Genomic DNA, 17,676 nt, shown 5'->3' on the forward strand with positions numbered 1-17,676 from the left:
CATTCAGGCCTGCATCCCTGGCCTGGACCACGGACCGCCAAGACCCACTGCTTTCCCCGCACACCCCCCCGTTCCCTTCCCCCCAACCTCCTGCTGCTGCCAGAGTAACCTCGAAACCCAAATCTGATTGCACCTCCACCCGCTGCTTAAAACCCTTCCACAGGCCCCTGTCACCTACAAGGTGAAGCCCAAACTCTCAAGATGCTGTTGGAACAGCAGTCAGAATCACACCCTCCGGGACTTCTCCTGCCTCCCAAATGCCTCACACATCATTTCAAAGGCGGTGCTGCTCCCATATCTCTGCCTCTACTCTGCCTCCGATACCCAGATACCCTGCTCGTTCGGCAAACACCCACGGACCCTTCAGGAATCAGTCCCAGTGTCACCTCTTCCAGGAAGCCTTCCCTGACCACTCCCTTCCTTGTGACTCTACCACTTACTCCCACCACTTTTATTAAAAACGCATCACCAGGGGCTCCTGGGGGGCCCAGTCAGTTGAACATCCGACTCTTGGTTTTGGCTCAGGTCGTGATCTCGGGGTCATGAGATCGAGCCCCGAGTCGGGCTCTACAGGCTCAGCACAGGATCTGCTTGAGATTCTTTCACCCTTCCTCTCCCTCCCCCCACTCATACTCTCGCTCTCTCAAATAAATAAATAAATAAATAAATTAATTAATTAATTAAATCTTTAAAAAAATGCATCACCATTTTTCTTTGTTTTCAAGTCTGTCCCTTAAGGGCAGGGACCTCGTGTTATTTTACTTATCTCTAAAGTCTAGCCGAGTAACGGAGCAAACACTCAGCAAGTACCAAATGAATGAAAGAGGAAATAACTGGTATGGTTCAGATTCTTTCAGGCCAGAATAGATTCCCTTTGTCCCGTCTGCAGCTGGGAATCTCTTCCGTTGAATACTGACATTCTTAGGAAGTCCTTACGTGAAGCAGAAGTCCGTTTCTGCGCTGCCTCGCCTCAAGGTTCTGGTTGGATGCCCAGCAGTACCATGGGTTGACTCTCACCACTAAGAGTTATCATCACCCCTCTTTGTAGCCCCTTCCTCGGGCTGAACACCTCCAGCTTCCCTCCTCTTCCTAACAGACGTCATTTCAAGATCCCCTGTGGCCCTACAGCGTGCGCTTCATTACTAAGCCAACCCAAACTGTGATGGGCTTAAGCAGAAGCCGGCCACATTTGGGAAGTACAGACAGATTCCCGAGATGCTGTTTGCAGTGTGTACTTCAACTCCAGGACCTCAAGTTCAAGGGCCTAAGGGCCCAGGCAGGTAAGCTCCAGGAAAGAAGTAGGCGGGAGGTGCTGGGATGGGGGGGGGGGCGGGGTGGGACAGTGGACAGAACACACCTGTGACAGCTCTCACTTCCAGAACCACTGCTAATGCAGGAATGGAGGCCCGGCGTTACCAGATCTTTGGGGTTTTCAAGAAAAGCTAAACATTTGCATTTTTCAGCCAGTTTTTAGATACCAGCAACTCATAAAAAAATTTTTTTTGACAATAACGTACATGCCAAACCAATCGCCTTTGGTGGCCAGCTCTGGCTTCTGGCCGTCATTTGTGGCCTTGGCTTTAAAAGAATGGCTGGAGTGGTTCCTAAATTTGTTTTCGCATTAGGTGTCAGGAATGTGCACAGACACACGGAAAGTTGCGGCCATACAAGGGCAGAATTTAAATGCGAAGTTAACCTAGGACACTAGGGTGAAAAATCACTTTGAGGTATACATCACTAAGAGGGGGAGCAGAACTGGAAAAGAGGGGGCCTTCCCAACCAGTGTCCAAAGGTGAGGCAAAGACACATTTACCTGTCCACAAGCCCATCTCCAGCAAGGTCTGGAACAAGCTGGGGTGCCGGTCTCTCAGCCCCTTCTCCCAGGGGAAGGCTCTGCACGTGGAGGGTCTCCCGTACCTGAGCTTCAGGTCCAGGTAGGAGTTCCGGAGGTCGCCTACAGGCCAAGGGAAGCACAAGAGAGCCCTCGCCTTAGGAGAGGGCAGGTCTCATCCTTCTAAATCCCTCCTCCCTAAGAGGAAGTAGAAATAGGAGGTCAGACTTAATGTTACTGGATGTTGGTTTGGGTCCATTGGGATTTGAAATCGGCTCCGATACGTCTGCCTCAAGGTCACAAATTCAAAGCCATGTCCAAGGGAAATGTGCCAAAGTTGCTGATGGCTGTAGAATAATTCTACAGAATGAGCAGCTGGCCTCAGACTGTTCCCCAGGAGGCCAATATCTAGGCCATTTTGTTGGCAGTGTGAGTTGAGGAGCAAAGCACAAGGACCCCCAGGGAGGCAAGGCAGTGGGTGTTAGGAAAACCTTTCCATGCCACCAAACAGATCAGCATGCAAGGATGGCCTTTCAACTCAGAGGATCTCTCCTGAAATTACATCAGTTATCAAAATCAGTTTCTTTCCTGTTTGGGATATTACTATTCCTATGTATCTTCCCCCTCTTCTGACAGCATCATATTTTCTGGATGAGTCAGCTGTACCCGCAGCAGCTGGGGACCAGGATTGCCTGTTCTTAAATTACATTGCAAAAGCACTGCGTCTCCAGGCTTACCTATCACTGTGTCTACTCACTTCCGGAGACCGTGGTCTGTGGACCCTACAGGACTGAGGTGTGTTCCAGAGGCACCCATCCCTGCACAGCCTGGAATGGGGAGGTTCAGCTCTGGAGAGAGTGCGATGTGTGGGCAGGACTGCCATACTCAATTCGCTTCTGCGGATGGCAAAGGCCCCACAGGAATTTCTCTTCCAGAAGGAACATATGTGACTAACTCTAGTGCCGCCGTATCCAGCAAGAAGACCTAAGCACAGAGAAATTTACAAGCGCTAGATCCAAGCCGGAATATTGGAAGACAGGCCAGGAACCGATTTTTATAATCAATGAATGCCCTGTATGAGTGAAGGATGCCCGGGCAAATATGAGCAGGCCTGAAAGCAGTCTATTTTGAAATTCATTCCTTCTGCTGGCTATTACCAGGGTCTTCCAGAAAGAATAAATTTCAGGGATTAAAAAAATAAAACCAAGCCCCAAACAACAAAGTCACTGTTCTACATTTCTGAAAGCTAATATTCAGATATTAATGGTCCAAGACAAAAGTGCACCGATGGGGAAACATTTCTAATGATTAATTTATTTTCCAATTCACTTTTATTTTCTTGGACTGGCCTAAGATCCCATTATGGGCGGGAAGAATGCAATGCAAGGCTCAACACGCTCTCATTTGTATTCTTAAAGGGAACCGCGTATGGATGAAGCTAAGAGGCAGGTGTGTGGTTCCTGTTGGCTGTTGGTCTGGTTGGAATCCAGGCGGCACTACACGGCCATCCACCTCCATCTGTGGAGGGCTCCAGGTCATATCTGTTCCCGCTGCTCAAGTCATATATATTCTATTTTAACCGTGTTAGAAAGAAGCCAAACATGTTGACACAAATACGCAGAGCTAAAAATTGCCCTGCTGGAGCTCAGTACTTACATGCTTCCTGTCGCCCGCCCCCTTGCTGTACCGTGGATGTGTACACAAACACTATTTCTTGGACCTCAGCACACCTTTCATAATATAATTTGAGCTGTTCAGCAAGTTGCTTCTCAAGGAGGGGATTACCAATCTACAAGAAGGCAAGAAAATCGAATGAACAACAATTGTCATCAAGCTCCCATTGATACCTCTGAAGCTGTGTTCGGGTTGATTTCCTTCTCCCATTGGTATCACCAGATGGCTCATCTGCACACAGACCATCCACTCCGGGTTAGCCACCGGAGGGTATAATTCAAGGGCACACAAGCTCTGTCCGGTTCCCACTCACTGCTTTCCGTGGCACCTTCTCTGCAAGAGCTTCTTAAATGTCCGGATTTCCCAGAGACCAGGCTTCCACCCTCTTGTTCCCCTCACCGTGTGCTCTTCCTGAACAATCATGTTCATCTCTCCTTCAGTCCCCAAGAGATGCCAAGTGCCAAGCTTCCCCATGCTGTGCCGCGCCCTGCGAACCCTCCTCCCGCTTTCGTCTGCTTGGCAGGCTCCTACTCGACCTCCAAGAGTCAGGTCCAAGGTCATTGCTTCAGGGCGGCTTCCTTAACAGCCCCCCCTCCCGTGTGTGCTGATGCGGATGTTCCCACCTCAGCGACCCAAAACACTCGCATGTGAATTAGCACATGTACTGAGTTCCTTCATGACTTTGGTGTTTAAGACCCAAGACAGGGAGCTTCGCAAAAACAGAGGCCTTATCTCAACTTGTTGGTTTTCAAAATGCAGGTTGTGACGCATTAGAGGGTCAAGAAATTATTTCAGCAGGTTGTAACCAGCACTGATTTATATATACGTGTGTGTGTGTGTGTGTGTGTGTGTGTGCGTGTGTGTGTGTGTATAGATACATAAAATAGAACACAAAAGAGCAGAGTGCATCTAACATGGGAAGGGCCTTATTCTTAGTAAAATCTTTGTTTTGGTTTCTTATTTTATACATATATATAATATATACATGTATGTGTATACGTGTGCTCATGATGTTAATAGATTTCTTCTTTTCTTTCTTTTTTTAATCACACAGATTTCTGATGTGAATCACCTTCAAAAAAAAGTTTGAGAGCGGCCATCTTCATCATCGTGGACACCTCAGCACAAGCACAGGGCCTGGCACATAGCTGGTGCTTTGGAAGTATTTGTTGCAAAAAGAATACATTAATTTCTTTGTTTTCCTCTTCATAGACGTTTCTCTGTAGGGGCTCTGAGATGGACCCATGGATAGTAGGGCTATGCATTGTTCTTCCTTTACTTTGCCTAATGACTCCTGCTTTCCCCAGAACAAATCCCGCAGGGTCATGGGAATGCACTAAGGTTCCTTGTTCAGGTATCTGGTGATCTCCTTACCAAGGCAGAAAAAGACACCTCTGTAAAGGTGGGCAGTCCTCGTCTCCCTGCAGCAGCCCTGGGGGAGCTGGCCTGGAGAGCTGGACGAGCCCATCTGTGGGTGGGTTTTGGAGGCAAGCGTCACGGTGTAGCAGCTTCGGCCCTCCACAATGTCTACAAGTCCAGCCAACCCACCCCAGTGGGAGCCCAAGGCCTGCGTGTCTGAAGACAGCAGCGAACAGAACCAAGATTTTCATTTGCTAGAGTGTCTCTTCTTCAGATACTTTAAATAATAGCACATAAAAGAAGCTCTACCTAATAACTAAGATTCTCTCCTTTCATTAGCTTAATCACTGGATAGGCAACAACCTGATAAAAATCTACTCTATAATTAAGCTAGTAGTTATTAAAACAGAGGAAGTAAATGGTTTCCATTTTATGAGTACTAAATGAACCAAACCTTAACAGAAATCTATTCTCGAGTTTGCTGGGGGAAAAGCCTCCATATTAATTACGTTTGATGACAAAGCCAATGTGAAGTCCAGCTTGGGTATATCTTTTGTTTACAGGAGGTTCCACATGCTGGAGCCACACACCCATCATGCATGAACACCCAGTAGCTTCTCAATGCCCGGGGCTCACCTGTGCAGGGTGCAGAGTGTGGAGACGATAGTACTTCAGGGGTCCGAAAAACCCTTCAATGCCGGCCACATACCTGCTCCCTCCAATAATGAAGTACCCAGCAGTGTCATTATAATAGAAATCCTCTCTGAAGCTACAGAAGAATAAAGAGTTAACAGAGCTCTTGGTCTGAACCAGATCTTTAAAAAAGAGATTCTTTCATTGACCCTCCTTTCTCACACCCCCAGATTTCTTCAGTCCTTCATGCTGAGTTCTAGCAGATAGGACAATGGTGGGGTCAGACACACTTGGGCTAGGATCCCAACTCTGTTATTTTCCAACTGTGTGACCTTGGACCTGTCCCTTACCTTCTCTGAGACCGAGTTTTCTCATTAGCAAATTAGTTCCTCAATAATTAGATTCTTAGGAGGACTCGTGAAATGTAAAGCCTTATGCCCAGCAGAGTGCCTGGCCCATCGTAAATCCTTGGTACCTGCCAGCTTTTGATATTGGTAAAAATGTTTGGAATTGGAAACCTCTGGAATCACTAGTCTTAATTGGAACCGTTTTGCTCTAAAAGAAAAAAAAAAAAACCACCTTGTTGAATGGACATGTTGACTGGATAGAAGGTGGCTGCAAAGGAAAACTAACAACATATCCTATTAGATAAGAACCGAGGGATAATTCGGAGTGAGGAGGAAGAGGCTGAACACCAGAGCCTTGTACTGAAAGACTTGAAGGAACAGGAAGGAAAATGGAGGGAAAAATGGGCCAGCACGAATAAAATGCACAAAGTATTCCTTGCTGCATTGTTTATACTCACTAAAAGACTGGACAACCCCAGGCGTCTGTCAGGGAGGACTGGCCCAAAGCCATCCAATGGACCCTAAATGTGAACCTTTTTTTCATATATAGCTTAGAAAAGGAACAGAGGGCTCTGTGTACTGAGCTGGAGAGATCTCTAATATATTAAGTGAAAAAAAGAAAAACAAAAGTGGAACAAAGAGCATATACTTTTTATCCAAGAAAGAGGAGAATGGATTTTTTTTTGTATTTGCATTTTAAAAACTCTAAGTATATACTGCAAGAAATTAATAATAGTATTTCCCCAGGGCATGGAGGGTAGGGGATGGAGTGGATGGGGGCAGAGGTAGGAGCAAGACATCTAACTGTATATCTTTTCATATAGTTTTGACTTTTTTTAAACAGGCACATTTATTGCCTATTTTAAAACTAAAATAGGATAGGTGAACAAGGTGGAATCAGAGCCTACGTAGACAGCAGGTTGGAGGGAGGGGGTCAAGACAAGCATCAGGTGAGAAGCTAGGCCAAGAAGAAAGAGCCAGGGAAGGCAGAGGGCAGATGGAAGCAGACGGAAAGAAAACAAAATGTCAGGCAAGCCGCCAGGAGCCCAGCAAGCCACAAAAGCAATGGGCCAGGGTGATGCCAACAGGGACAACAGAGCAAGACACCAGCAGTTAGACCAGAGAAGCCAAGCAACGTGGGGTTATCCCAGGAGAGCGGATGTACTGACTGTTACCAAGGAACCCGAACCCTAGCAGGTGCGCCTGGCTGGACAGGAAGATGAAAGGGAGAAGGAAGAAGACTGACAACATCAACAGACGGCGGCAGAAGTGAATGCTTAGAAATTAGCTTTACACGAATGCGACTAAAATGGAAAAGGAGTGCTTCTTCCCCTGCTATTTTTCTTTTCAGAATCTCAGGCTTGATGGTCCTTCCCTTTATTTTCCACTGGGACCACAAAGTTATTATCTCCGAGAGCTGTGAATTGATCTTGTTTTTCAAGACCGTAGAAAGACTTAACATTCCAGCCACCCTCACGACGACGTAATACCTGGCACTTAAGGGATACAAAACTTCTACAGTAGATGCTCTCTTAATGGAACTCGGCTCAACCAACTCACCAGCGCACCTGCTGGCTATCCCTGCAATGTGCTGGGTCCTCGAAGGCTGGCGCCCACTCTCTGGATCCTTCGTCTTCCCATTGTTTAAATAGAGATGATAACAGTACATACCTACTGGGCTGTTGTGAGGATTAAATAAACTAATATTTAAACAGAGCATTTAGAGCAGTGCCTGGCACATAGTAGGCACCATAACTGTTAACTACTGTTATAATATTAACCTAATCCACTGTGGGACTGCATGCTAAGTAAGAATGAGAAATGTCTGTACCAAACCTGACAGTGCCAATTGTATGGTCATTGTAATTATACAATTTAATGAACTATTATGTCATTCAATAAAATATGGATTGGGAAGAAAGCGTTGTTCATTCTGTAACAATTAAGTTGAATATATTTTTGGGTTGACTCAGAAAAGAACGGTTGCTTAAAAAGTGTGGAATTAGGACAACAGTAAAAGATTCGAAAAAAATGGAAGAAATCTAGATATATCTAGATGGCTTTGATAGTTTCACAGGGATCTTTGTTTTCTTTCCATTTGTAAGAAACAAGAATTGGGTGCTGTTTATGCAAGAAAGACCACAGGGAACTCCAATTGGTAGATTCGGAACAAAGGAAAGGCCCTATCTGGAAAGATTGGTAGATGAATGTACATTTCTGTTTTTCTAATTAAAATAAAATGTTTATGGTAAGTATCTTTTTAAATGGATCTTTGCTTTAACTGAATTTTTCATAATCAACAAATTACTTGGTCCCTATGGTACTGGATTGTAATTTTTTTTATCATTATCATAATACAACTGCAACATCGTGGCTTATGAGAAATATATATTTGGGGGCACGTGGGTGGTTCAGTTGGTTAAGCGTCCGACTCTTGATTTCGGCTCAGGTCACGATCTCGGGGTTGTGAGACTGAGCCCTGCGCCGGGCTCTCCACTCAGTGTGAAGCCTGCTTCAGATTCTCTCTCTCTCTCTCTCTCTCTCTCTCTCCTCCTCTGCCCCTTCCTCCACTCATTCGCACATGTGTGCTTCCCCCCCTCCAAAAAAAATAAATCTTAAAAAAAAAAAAGGTTGGGGCACCTGGGTGGCTCAGTCATTAAGCGTCTGCCTTCAGCTCAGGTCATGATCCCAGGGTCCTGGGATCGAGCCCCGCATCGGGCTCCCTGCTCAGCAGAAAGCCTGCTTCTCCCTCTCCCACTCCCCCTGCTTGTGTTCCCTTTCTCACTTTCTCTCTCTCTCTCTGTGTATCAAATAAATAAATAGAAGCTTAAAAAAAAAAAGGAATATATATTTGGTCTTTGTCCACAGTTCCTGGCTCACAATGCTTCCCAAACCCCTGGGACCTCCTAAGTGTTGAAAAGTAGTAAAGATGTATGTCTTTTGTTATATTAAAGAAGCTGACTCCACCCAAAGGCAGAGGCTGGTTCCCAGGCAGACCAACGAAGTGACTAGAGGACTGAAACTTTTAGTTCTACTCCCCAACCTCCAGGGAGGGGAGAAGGGCTGCAGGTTGAATCAGCCAATGGCCAATGTCTTAGTCAACCATGACTATGTAATGATGCCTCCATGAAAACCCTAAAGGACTGGGACATCTGGGTGGCTCAGTCGGTTGAGCATCTGCTTTCTGCTCAGGTCACAATGCCAGGGTCCTGGGATCAAGTACCCCATCAGGCTCCTTGCTCAGCGGAGAGCCTGCTTCTCCCTCTGCCTGCCACTCCCTCTGCTTGTGCTCTCTCTCTGACAAATAAATAAAATAAAATCTTAAAAATAAAAACAACCTTAAAGGACTGGGGGAGAGCCTCAAGGTTGGTGACGTGACCACATGGAGGCTGGGGAGAGTGGCACACCTGGAGAGGGCATGGGAGTTCTGTGCCCTTTGCCCAGCCGTCACTCCATGTCTCTTCACCTGGCTGTTGATTCGTATCCTATATCAGATCCTTTAATAAACGGGTAAATGTAAGTAAGTACTTCCCTGAGTTATGGGAGCTGCTCTAGCAAATCAAAAGAACCTTAGGAGGAGGTCCCTGGAACCTCTAATCTCCAGTCTGGGGCTTGTAACTGGCGTCTGAAGTGGGGGTGGGGGTCATCTTGTAGGACTGACCCTTCCCCTGTGGCATCTGATACTATCTCTGGGAAGATAGTGGTGGAGTTGAGTTGAATTCTTGGACACCCTGCTGGTGTCTCAGAATTGCTTGGTGTGGGTAGGAGGGAAGCCCTCCTGCATCTTGGAATTGGGTCTGGGAACCCAAAAGGAAGAGCTAAATAGGAAATCTCTCCAGCCTGCTCTCCATCCACCTCAGAGCCTCTAGATTTTTCTCCTCTAAAATCCCCTCCGTGGCTGCACAAAGATTGCAAGCACTTCCTTGTACCGTGTGTGCCCTGTTTGATGATCATCAATTTCACAGACATAAAAGCTGAGCTAGACAGTTCCAAAGCCTAAGCCGTCACTTTTGGAAACCTCAGACACGGGCAAACTATCTTTACTCTCATCTGGACATAGGAGACCGCCTCGGTTTATAACTGCCAAGCTCCGGCAGCCCAAACAAATCTCCGAGGTTGTTAAATAAATCTCACTCAGAATTAGAAAACAGCTCCAGCTCGACAGTTCTTTAGTAGGGAAACTTAAGAGCTTCAAATTAGCCATCCCTCTCCCCCCTTAGAGTAATTATCATCTCAAATGTGACTTCTTTGGGATCTGCTGTAAATTCTGACCCCCTTGAGTATCCTCTGAAACTATCCTATTCGATTCCTTTCCAGAATTCACCACAATTTGTAATTTTATATTTATTTATGAATTTAAGATCTGTCTCCCCCACTGATCTTTCTTTCTTTCTTTCTTTTTCTCTTTCTTTCTTTTTCTTCTTTCTTTCTTTCTTCCTTCCTCTCTTTCTTCCTTCCTTTCTTTTTTTCTTTCCTTCATTTCTCTTTCTCTTTCTTTCTTTCTTTCTTTCTTTCTTTCTTTCTTTCTTTCTTTCTTTCTTTCTTCCTTCCTTCCTTCCTTCCTTCCTTTCTTTCTTTTTCTTCCTTCCTTTCTTTCTTCTCCCTGAAAGTAGGGACTGACTGTATTCTCTTTGTTCGTCATTTTATTCCCAGAGTCCGGCACTGTGTCAAGTACATGGTAGAGGTGTTGGATGAATGAGTGTATATTGGATAAATGAATGAAGGATAAACACTGTACAGGCCTAAAGTTGTTACCTGTCACCCAGGGTCACTGACAGCCTTTCATCTGTGTGGAGCACTGCACTTCCGAGCACTTAATTACTGATCTTTCCACACCACCTTGATGGGACAGCATTATGTTTACATGACAACAAGGAGTAAAAAAGAATGCCTATAACCATCTGAAATATCTGGTGTTTAGTTCACTGGCTTGGCCCACTCTAAGATCTCTCTGATGGATGAGATTCCAAATATCTAACCACAGGAATCCCAGGTAAGCCCGACATTAAATCTTCAGTTCTTCTATTGATGGGTGAGGTCCCAGGAGTACAGGAACGGCAGCTGAGGAGGTGGCCAGCAACACTCCTGGGTCTGGGGACTGCCTCTATTACCAGGTCAGGGATCCTTTCAGTGTTTGTTTGTTTTTAAGATTTTATTTATGTATTTGACAGAGAGAGACACAACGAGAGAAGGAACACAAGCAGGGGGAGTGGGAGAGGGAGATGCGGGTTTCCCGCTGAGCAGGGAGCCCGATGCAGGGCTTGATCCCAGGACGCCAGGACCGTGACTTGAGCCTTAATGGCAGACGCTTAATGACTGAGCCACCCAGGTGCCCCCATTTCAATGTTTTATGTGGAATGTCGAATTGGTCTGTACCTGAAAATCGGTCCTCCTTTCTGGAATCTTGTATGATCACAGGGATTCTGTATTTACTTAAAACTTTTATTTTTTGTTCATTGTATATTCCTTACATTAATTTTTATTTCTTACAATATTATATTAAACGTCATTTATCATGATTACTGTTAGGAGTTAAATTGTGTCATTCCCCCTACCGCAGATTCATACGTTGAAGTCTGAACGCCCATACTCTCAGACTGTGACCTTATTTGGAAAGAGGGCCATTGCAGATGTAATTAGTTGAGATGAGGCCATACTAGCAGAATGGGCCCTTAATACAGTATGATTGGTGTCCTCACAGAAGGGGAAATATGAAGGACACACACACAGTAACAGGAAAAATGCTGCGAAGACTGGGGCCCTGCCACCACAATCCTGGAGCTGTCAGAAGCTGGAGAGAGGCCTGGCAGGCTCAGAGCCCAGGTCAGCTCTTTCCCCAGACCTTTCAGAGAAAGCACGGCCCTGCTGACACTTGACCTTGGACCTCTAGCTTCTAGAAATGTAAGACAATAATTTTCAGTTGTTTAAGCCACTCAGCTTGGGCTGCTTTGTTCCAGCAACACTAGCAAACTAATACAATTACTGAGTTTTTTGGCACCTCCTTAAATTTTATGTGGAAGGCATAGGTCTCTCCCCGCATCCCAGGCGCAGGCCTGGATCACCCTGTGATCTCTCCATCTGCAATTCACTTGTGCCAGCATCTAGGTCACTAGGACGTATGGTGAAAGGAAGCTTTTACACAAAGAATGAAAAAGAACCTATGAAAGCAATCTTTTGCCAAAAACGTCCTGGGCTCGGGGGTAGGTATCCGGAGAGAAAGGAGAAGGTATTATTCCAGACTTCACATCCCCAAAATACAAACCCTCTATCCCTGGGGCCCACTGTGCAGAGCGGGCCACCAGACAAGGCTCCCAAAGGAGCCACACATCATCGGTTTCTCCAAGCTCCCAGGCCTCTCCTATTCCTGAACTCTGTTCTACAACAAAACTCATGTCCATTGAACTCTTTCCGACTGGTCTTAGTCCACGTGGCCCCCTTTAAGACTTCCCCTCTGTTCTCAGGCCTCAGCCTCTCTGTTCCCATACAACTGTTAACATCACCCCTGACCTTCTCTTTGCAGGCTAAAGAATAACACCTCTTTAGCCTTTCCTTATAACTGTAATCCTTTAATCCGGCCCTGAAAATAAGAATTGTTCTGTGTGTCCAGAGCCTGAAGGCCATCAGTATGACTTAAATGTAAACTGGAATGGTGGGAGGGGAGGGTCTGGGGTGGGGGGGAGAGAGAAAAGCAGGGTGTATGCCCCGCTCCGTTCCCTTGTCTCTATCTCTCCTGGTGTTCCTTTCTTCAATAATTGGTTTCCAAGAAAATCTGGCTTGTGTGAGGAGTCTGAGGGAACGAGTCTGTTCGGAGAGACAGTTTCCTGCTTGCTGTAGTAAAGTAGCTACATGAGACCCCCGCCCCCAGCCAAAGTGCCTGATACATTTTTTTAAATTACCCAGACAAAGCTGGTACATGTGTATTATACATGATTACATAAATTATACATACAAAGCTGGTAGTTTTTGTTTCTGGTTTTTTTACACTTATTCTTAAGCATTTGAGTGTATATATATATATATATATATATATAATCTAGTTATGTTGAGGTATTCCGAGTTCCCAAAGGAGACTGCCCCATGGTTCTGCCCCTAGAAACCCCACTATTAGACAGGGGTGTAGAGGCAAGCATAAAAATTATGAAACGCAAGGCAAAGGACCCAGTTCTCAGTTTCTGTAACTCTTGTGGAGAATGCTTACATGAGGATGAAAAGTTACACCAATACCAATACTCGCATGCATTTCAAATTTAGATTATAAACATAAATATGAAGACTGTCTGCTTTTATGTTTTATCCTAGGCCAAAGTTACCAACCGTTCTCAATAAGCAACATTACTATGTTGATTTATTTTTCAGAATCCTTCATAGAAGATAATTTTCAAAGAAAATGAATTATCAAGTGCCATGAAAGGAAGGATTTACAATGAGATCTGGAGAGAGGAATAGTTTCTCTTCTTAGAAAAAAAATGTTGTGAGGGAAGAGAGGGGAGTTTGCAGGTGGAAAACAAAAAAAGTGCGAAGACTGGGCTATAGGGCAGACCAGACACAGTCCATGCTCCAAAGCTGAATAAGGGGGTGTGGGAAGAACATTAGGGTTGAGGGCTAACGTACGACGACTTCTCAATCCTTATCCAACATCATGTTGAATAAAAAGAAAATATTGCACTTACCTAATGGTCTGATTATGGTAGCTTTTCAAATCCTGTCCAATGCTGGTGGTGACTACGACCTGTGTGGGAAAAATACACAAGATCAATTGTGCCCCAACACTTCACATCATAAATACAGTCCTAGGTATAAATTACTCATAAAACGGGCTGCGTAGTCTCTCACCTGATCCGTTTCTGCAGAAATAAAAGTAATACTTTACTAGCCCTGTGTACATTTTAAGATTAAAGAAATTTACTTTCTCCAAATGACTTCACATGGTAACCATAGCCATCATGCAGTTTCCCCCAGTGGGGTTCAGATATTTCCAAGCTATAAGCCACAGCTTTGCTTGGTGTACTTGTGCTCAAAATTTTGTGGCATAGGAAGAGAAGGAAATGCATAAGATACTACAAGAGGCTTATGAAATTTTACTTTGATTCCATGAGAGCCTTCAGGGGAGAAACAAGTTGGTGCTGAGCGTTCTTCATGCACTGCTGCTCCCCACTCTCTTTCCCTAAGCATGGAGAATCGTCATTGTCTTTTCAACAGTGACGATGTTTTTGTTGATAATGTTGTTAGCTGTCACGCATTCTTCTTGTGTCTTCGATGGCTACTACAACATAAGCCTCTTGAGCTAAGGGGCTCCTTCTCCCCCCACCCCTCCCACCCCCAGTGCTAGCACCGAGCAAGGGTTTAGAAAATATGTGCTGAGCTAACGAGGGTCTCAAAGGTGTGGCTACAACACTGTCTATGAGAGGCAAACTAACACAAAAAACAACCCAATTCATCCATAGGCAACATGTTGGCTTAGAGAAGAAAATGACTCCAATCAGTTGTTTCTCTAAACCAGCCACTGGCTTTAAGTCACTTGTCCATTTAGTCAAAGCAATGAGTATGGTAGTCCCACCACAGAGGCGGATGTCATGTGGAAAAATAATAATACGGTTTTGGGGAACTTATAAATATGTTAGGAAAACGAGATAAGATGGAAAGAAAGCAGGACAAAAGGGAAAAGTCTACCAAACAACAACAACAAAAACCCAACCCTACTTCTTTTTTCTTTCCATCCAATCTGGTCTTTTTAATCCTTACCTCAACATACTCTGCTAAATTAAATTCATCTCTTTAATTAAAAGACTACTTTGATTAACTCTGTTCTGGCTCGAAAATCTTCCATGACACCCTGCCACCTTGCAAATAAAAATCCAGATTCCTTGATAGTCAAGATTGTCCACATGCTACCCCTAAAGACATTTTTTTTAATTCTATTAGTTTTCTACAGCCTGCAAATTTCCACCCCAGCCTGGTTTATCTGCTAACCCCCAGTGATGTGCTAAAATGTTCCCTCCTCTCCTCTCCATCTCAACTCCACCCAATCTGTAGGAACCTTCTCTGTGAAACCTTCCCCGAGCATCCCAGCATGAAGTGCTACCTCTCTTCCCCGAGTCAGTATGAATCATTTGGTAATTAAGCTCTCCTTATGATATCCTGTCACCTGCGTAACGCTTCTCCCATAAATAGTTGATAAGCTCTGTGAGCAAAGAGCCTTGCATACATAAGGTGCAAAATAAATCTGTGATTTGCTCTGATGATTTGATACCCGCTTAAGTGACACAGAGTACTGAGCTGACCTTCACCTCAGGAGCAAGCAGCAACCAAGCTGCCATATAATGCCATAATAATCCTTATGTAAGTGGGAAGCTGGACAACAGACCACAGCTAGGTCACCTCACATTGTAAAGGAAACCAACAAACATACAAAAAAATTCCCAGCTAACCTGTTACAGACTCTTTTTAGGGAGGCAACAAGGAATGACCTGATTTCTTTTCTCTCCAGGAGAAGGAAATGTGATAGACATAAACACCAAGGGAAGCCTGTGTCTTATCTAATACATACGACAAACAACAGGTCTCTTCCACTTTTGTTACCGGAAAATCACAAATCAATAAGACAAGCTGATGAGGAAGTAAAATAATGAGAAAAAAAGGTAGCATGTCGGCATCAAATATGCCAAGAAATGGAGTGGTCTTCCATTATAACAACAGATTCGCCATAATCCATAAAATCTGCATTATGAGAGTTTGAAGCAGTTTTGTGCAGTGTTTTATAGTACAAAGCAGATAAATCCCCTCTGTCCCACCAGAATGATCACTTAGTTTTGTTGGTTATTATTTGGTTAATGCCAAATGTCAGCAATTGTGTAACTGCCAAAAACAGTCAAACCATTTCTTGGCTGAACTAGCCAATAAATTTCCTGTAAAAAAAGAAAAAGTCATAGATCTGATAACACTGTATAAACATGACCGATGCTGTTTTAACATTTATCTCCACAAAGCCTATCTCCCTCGGGGGAGGAAAAAACCTGAATTGCTCAGATAATTGTGGACATAGAGCAGGCTATATTATTTAGTCATTCACAATATGGTGGAAAGAAGCACTTTAGAAGTTAATTAGATGGGATGGGATTCTTATGATTTAAACTTCCATTGATAAATGTTTGCTTGAAGAAGTGTAGAGTTGTAAAGAGTTTATCATTTACCACACATCTCCTCTTGCAGGCACCCTTGCTCCCTGCCTTTACTGCAATGTCTAACGTGGAGGGACTCACGGAGCGTGCGCACAGATACCTTGCCTCCGTTAAAAGAGATATCCAGTCGAAACCACTCCTTCAGAGGCATGGTGAATTTCGTTTTCACAGCAAGGTCTTCTCCTTTGACGAGATGCATTTGGATATGCAAGTGGCCTACAAGGAAAATTAAAGCTCGTGAAAAACGACAAAAAAATACTGAGGACTGGGGCATCTGGGTGGCTCAGTCGTTAAGCGTCTGCCTTCGGCTCAGGTCATGGTCCCAGGGTCCTGGGATCGAGCCCCGCATCGGGCTCCCTGCTCCACCTGCTTCTCCCTCTCCCACTTTCCCTGCTTGTGTTCCCTCTCTCGCTGTCTATCTCTCTGTGTCAAATAAATAAATAAAATCTTTAAAAAAAAATACTGAGGATGGCACGAAGTCACTGCACCTTTCTGACAATTGTCCTAAGGAGCTCTCTGACCAGAACGTGGGCCTTCTCCCTACAAACAAGAAAAAAGCAACAAAAGAACGCACAAGTGGATCCCTTCCTAAAGAAGACATGTGTTTTAAGCTTCCAGGGAGGAAAAAAAAAGAAAAAAGAAAAGTTGACAAGAATCCGCATTTAAAAATCATAGCTCTCACTGAACTGCCACGTTGATGGTATCTTTCTTAATTCCAGACATGTCTGCCAAGGGAGCACAAGAAAACTACCATATCATTTTAAAGGTTCAGTTTCATACTTACCCTCTTCAGTGAGAAATACAGACGGTGTGCCATACATCTCATTAGAATCAACAAAGTACAGAATCCCACAGAGACTGGCCTTGCAATAATGGAGTAAATAAAGCCACAATGAAACAGTAAACCTACAAGAGTGAGGAGAAAGAAAAAAAATCTGCAGATTGATATCATCCAAGAACAGGTAATTATAGTTAACAATGACCAAGTAAATTGCTTTCTTTCCAATGAAGGGATGAATTTGCCTTCATGTTCATCATGGGAGATCAGCTTGCAAAGCTTGATTTTTGAGACAAAGGAGGTAGTTATAGTAACTGTGAAAGACAGGAGTTAAGAATCACTGTACAAAACTAGCAGACATTGTACCTTGCACCAAAAACTCTGTTTCTGTGCCTCTTGGAGAATCTCACATGCCTGCCATTTGAATTCTTGATTAAGGTTTAGAAAGCCAGACATAAAATAAAAATCTGGATTTTAATAAGAGGTGATTTGATAAGAAGCTATTCTAATTTCCATGATTAAAAGAAAAAAACATAATTAGGGCTTTTTGAGCAATTTTGTTTCCTTCCAAGAGAAAAGCCTTAAGGTAGAAAAGTGTCATAATCTGCAAATGGCATTGCTATATATTAATTGGGACACGTAGATACTATTTTAATGCACACATTAGGTTGTTCAGGATCACAGTTCCGGCTGACCCATATGGAACAACTAATCTAATTGTTCCATTTCTGGACCGGGGCTATTTTAGTTGAAAAAAGTATTGTACATCTGTGATTTGTGGGGTGAGAATAAAATAACAGTAGTGAACTTAACTAGGACACATTTAGCCAAGAAGTGTGATCCATCCATCACTCAGCAAATATTTGCTGAACGCTT

General features: G+C 44.2%; 1 protein-coding gene across 3 annotated transcripts in view; it reads right to left on the reverse strand.

The window, feature by feature from the left end:
- SEL1L3 (SEL1L family member 3) overlaps positions 1–17,676 on the reverse strand; it is a 100,853-nt gene that overhangs the window by 57,815 nt on the left and 25,362 nt on the right. For 2 of the 3 annotated variants that reach the window (XR_003520943.1, XM_027599805.1), the window contains exons 4-9: positions 16,807–16,928; positions 16,123–16,238; positions 13,515–13,573; positions 5,501–5,633; positions 3,488–3,620; positions 1,814–1,954 (exon numbers count right to left, since the gene is read on the reverse strand). Coding sequence is in view for 2 of the 3 variants with exons in the window: in XM_027599805.1 (XP_027455606.1) it covers positions 1,814–1,954; positions 3,488–3,620; positions 5,501–5,633; positions 13,515–13,573; positions 16,123–16,238; positions 16,807–16,928 (704 nt within the window). In the remaining variant the exon portion in view is untranslated. The remainder of the gene's footprint in view (positions 1–1,813; positions 1,955–3,487; positions 3,621–5,500; positions 5,634–13,514; positions 13,574–16,122; positions 16,239–16,806; positions 16,929–17,676) is intronic. The other variant, XM_027599806.1, reaches the window with a different exon arrangement.

Source organism: Zalophus californianus, chromosome 2 (assembly GCF_009762305.2).
Source record: "Zalophus californianus isolate mZalCal1 chromosome 2, mZalCal1.pri.v2, whole genome shotgun sequence".
Classification (NCBI taxonomy): domain Eukaryota; kingdom Metazoa; phylum Chordata; class Mammalia; order Carnivora; family Otariidae; genus Zalophus; species Zalophus californianus.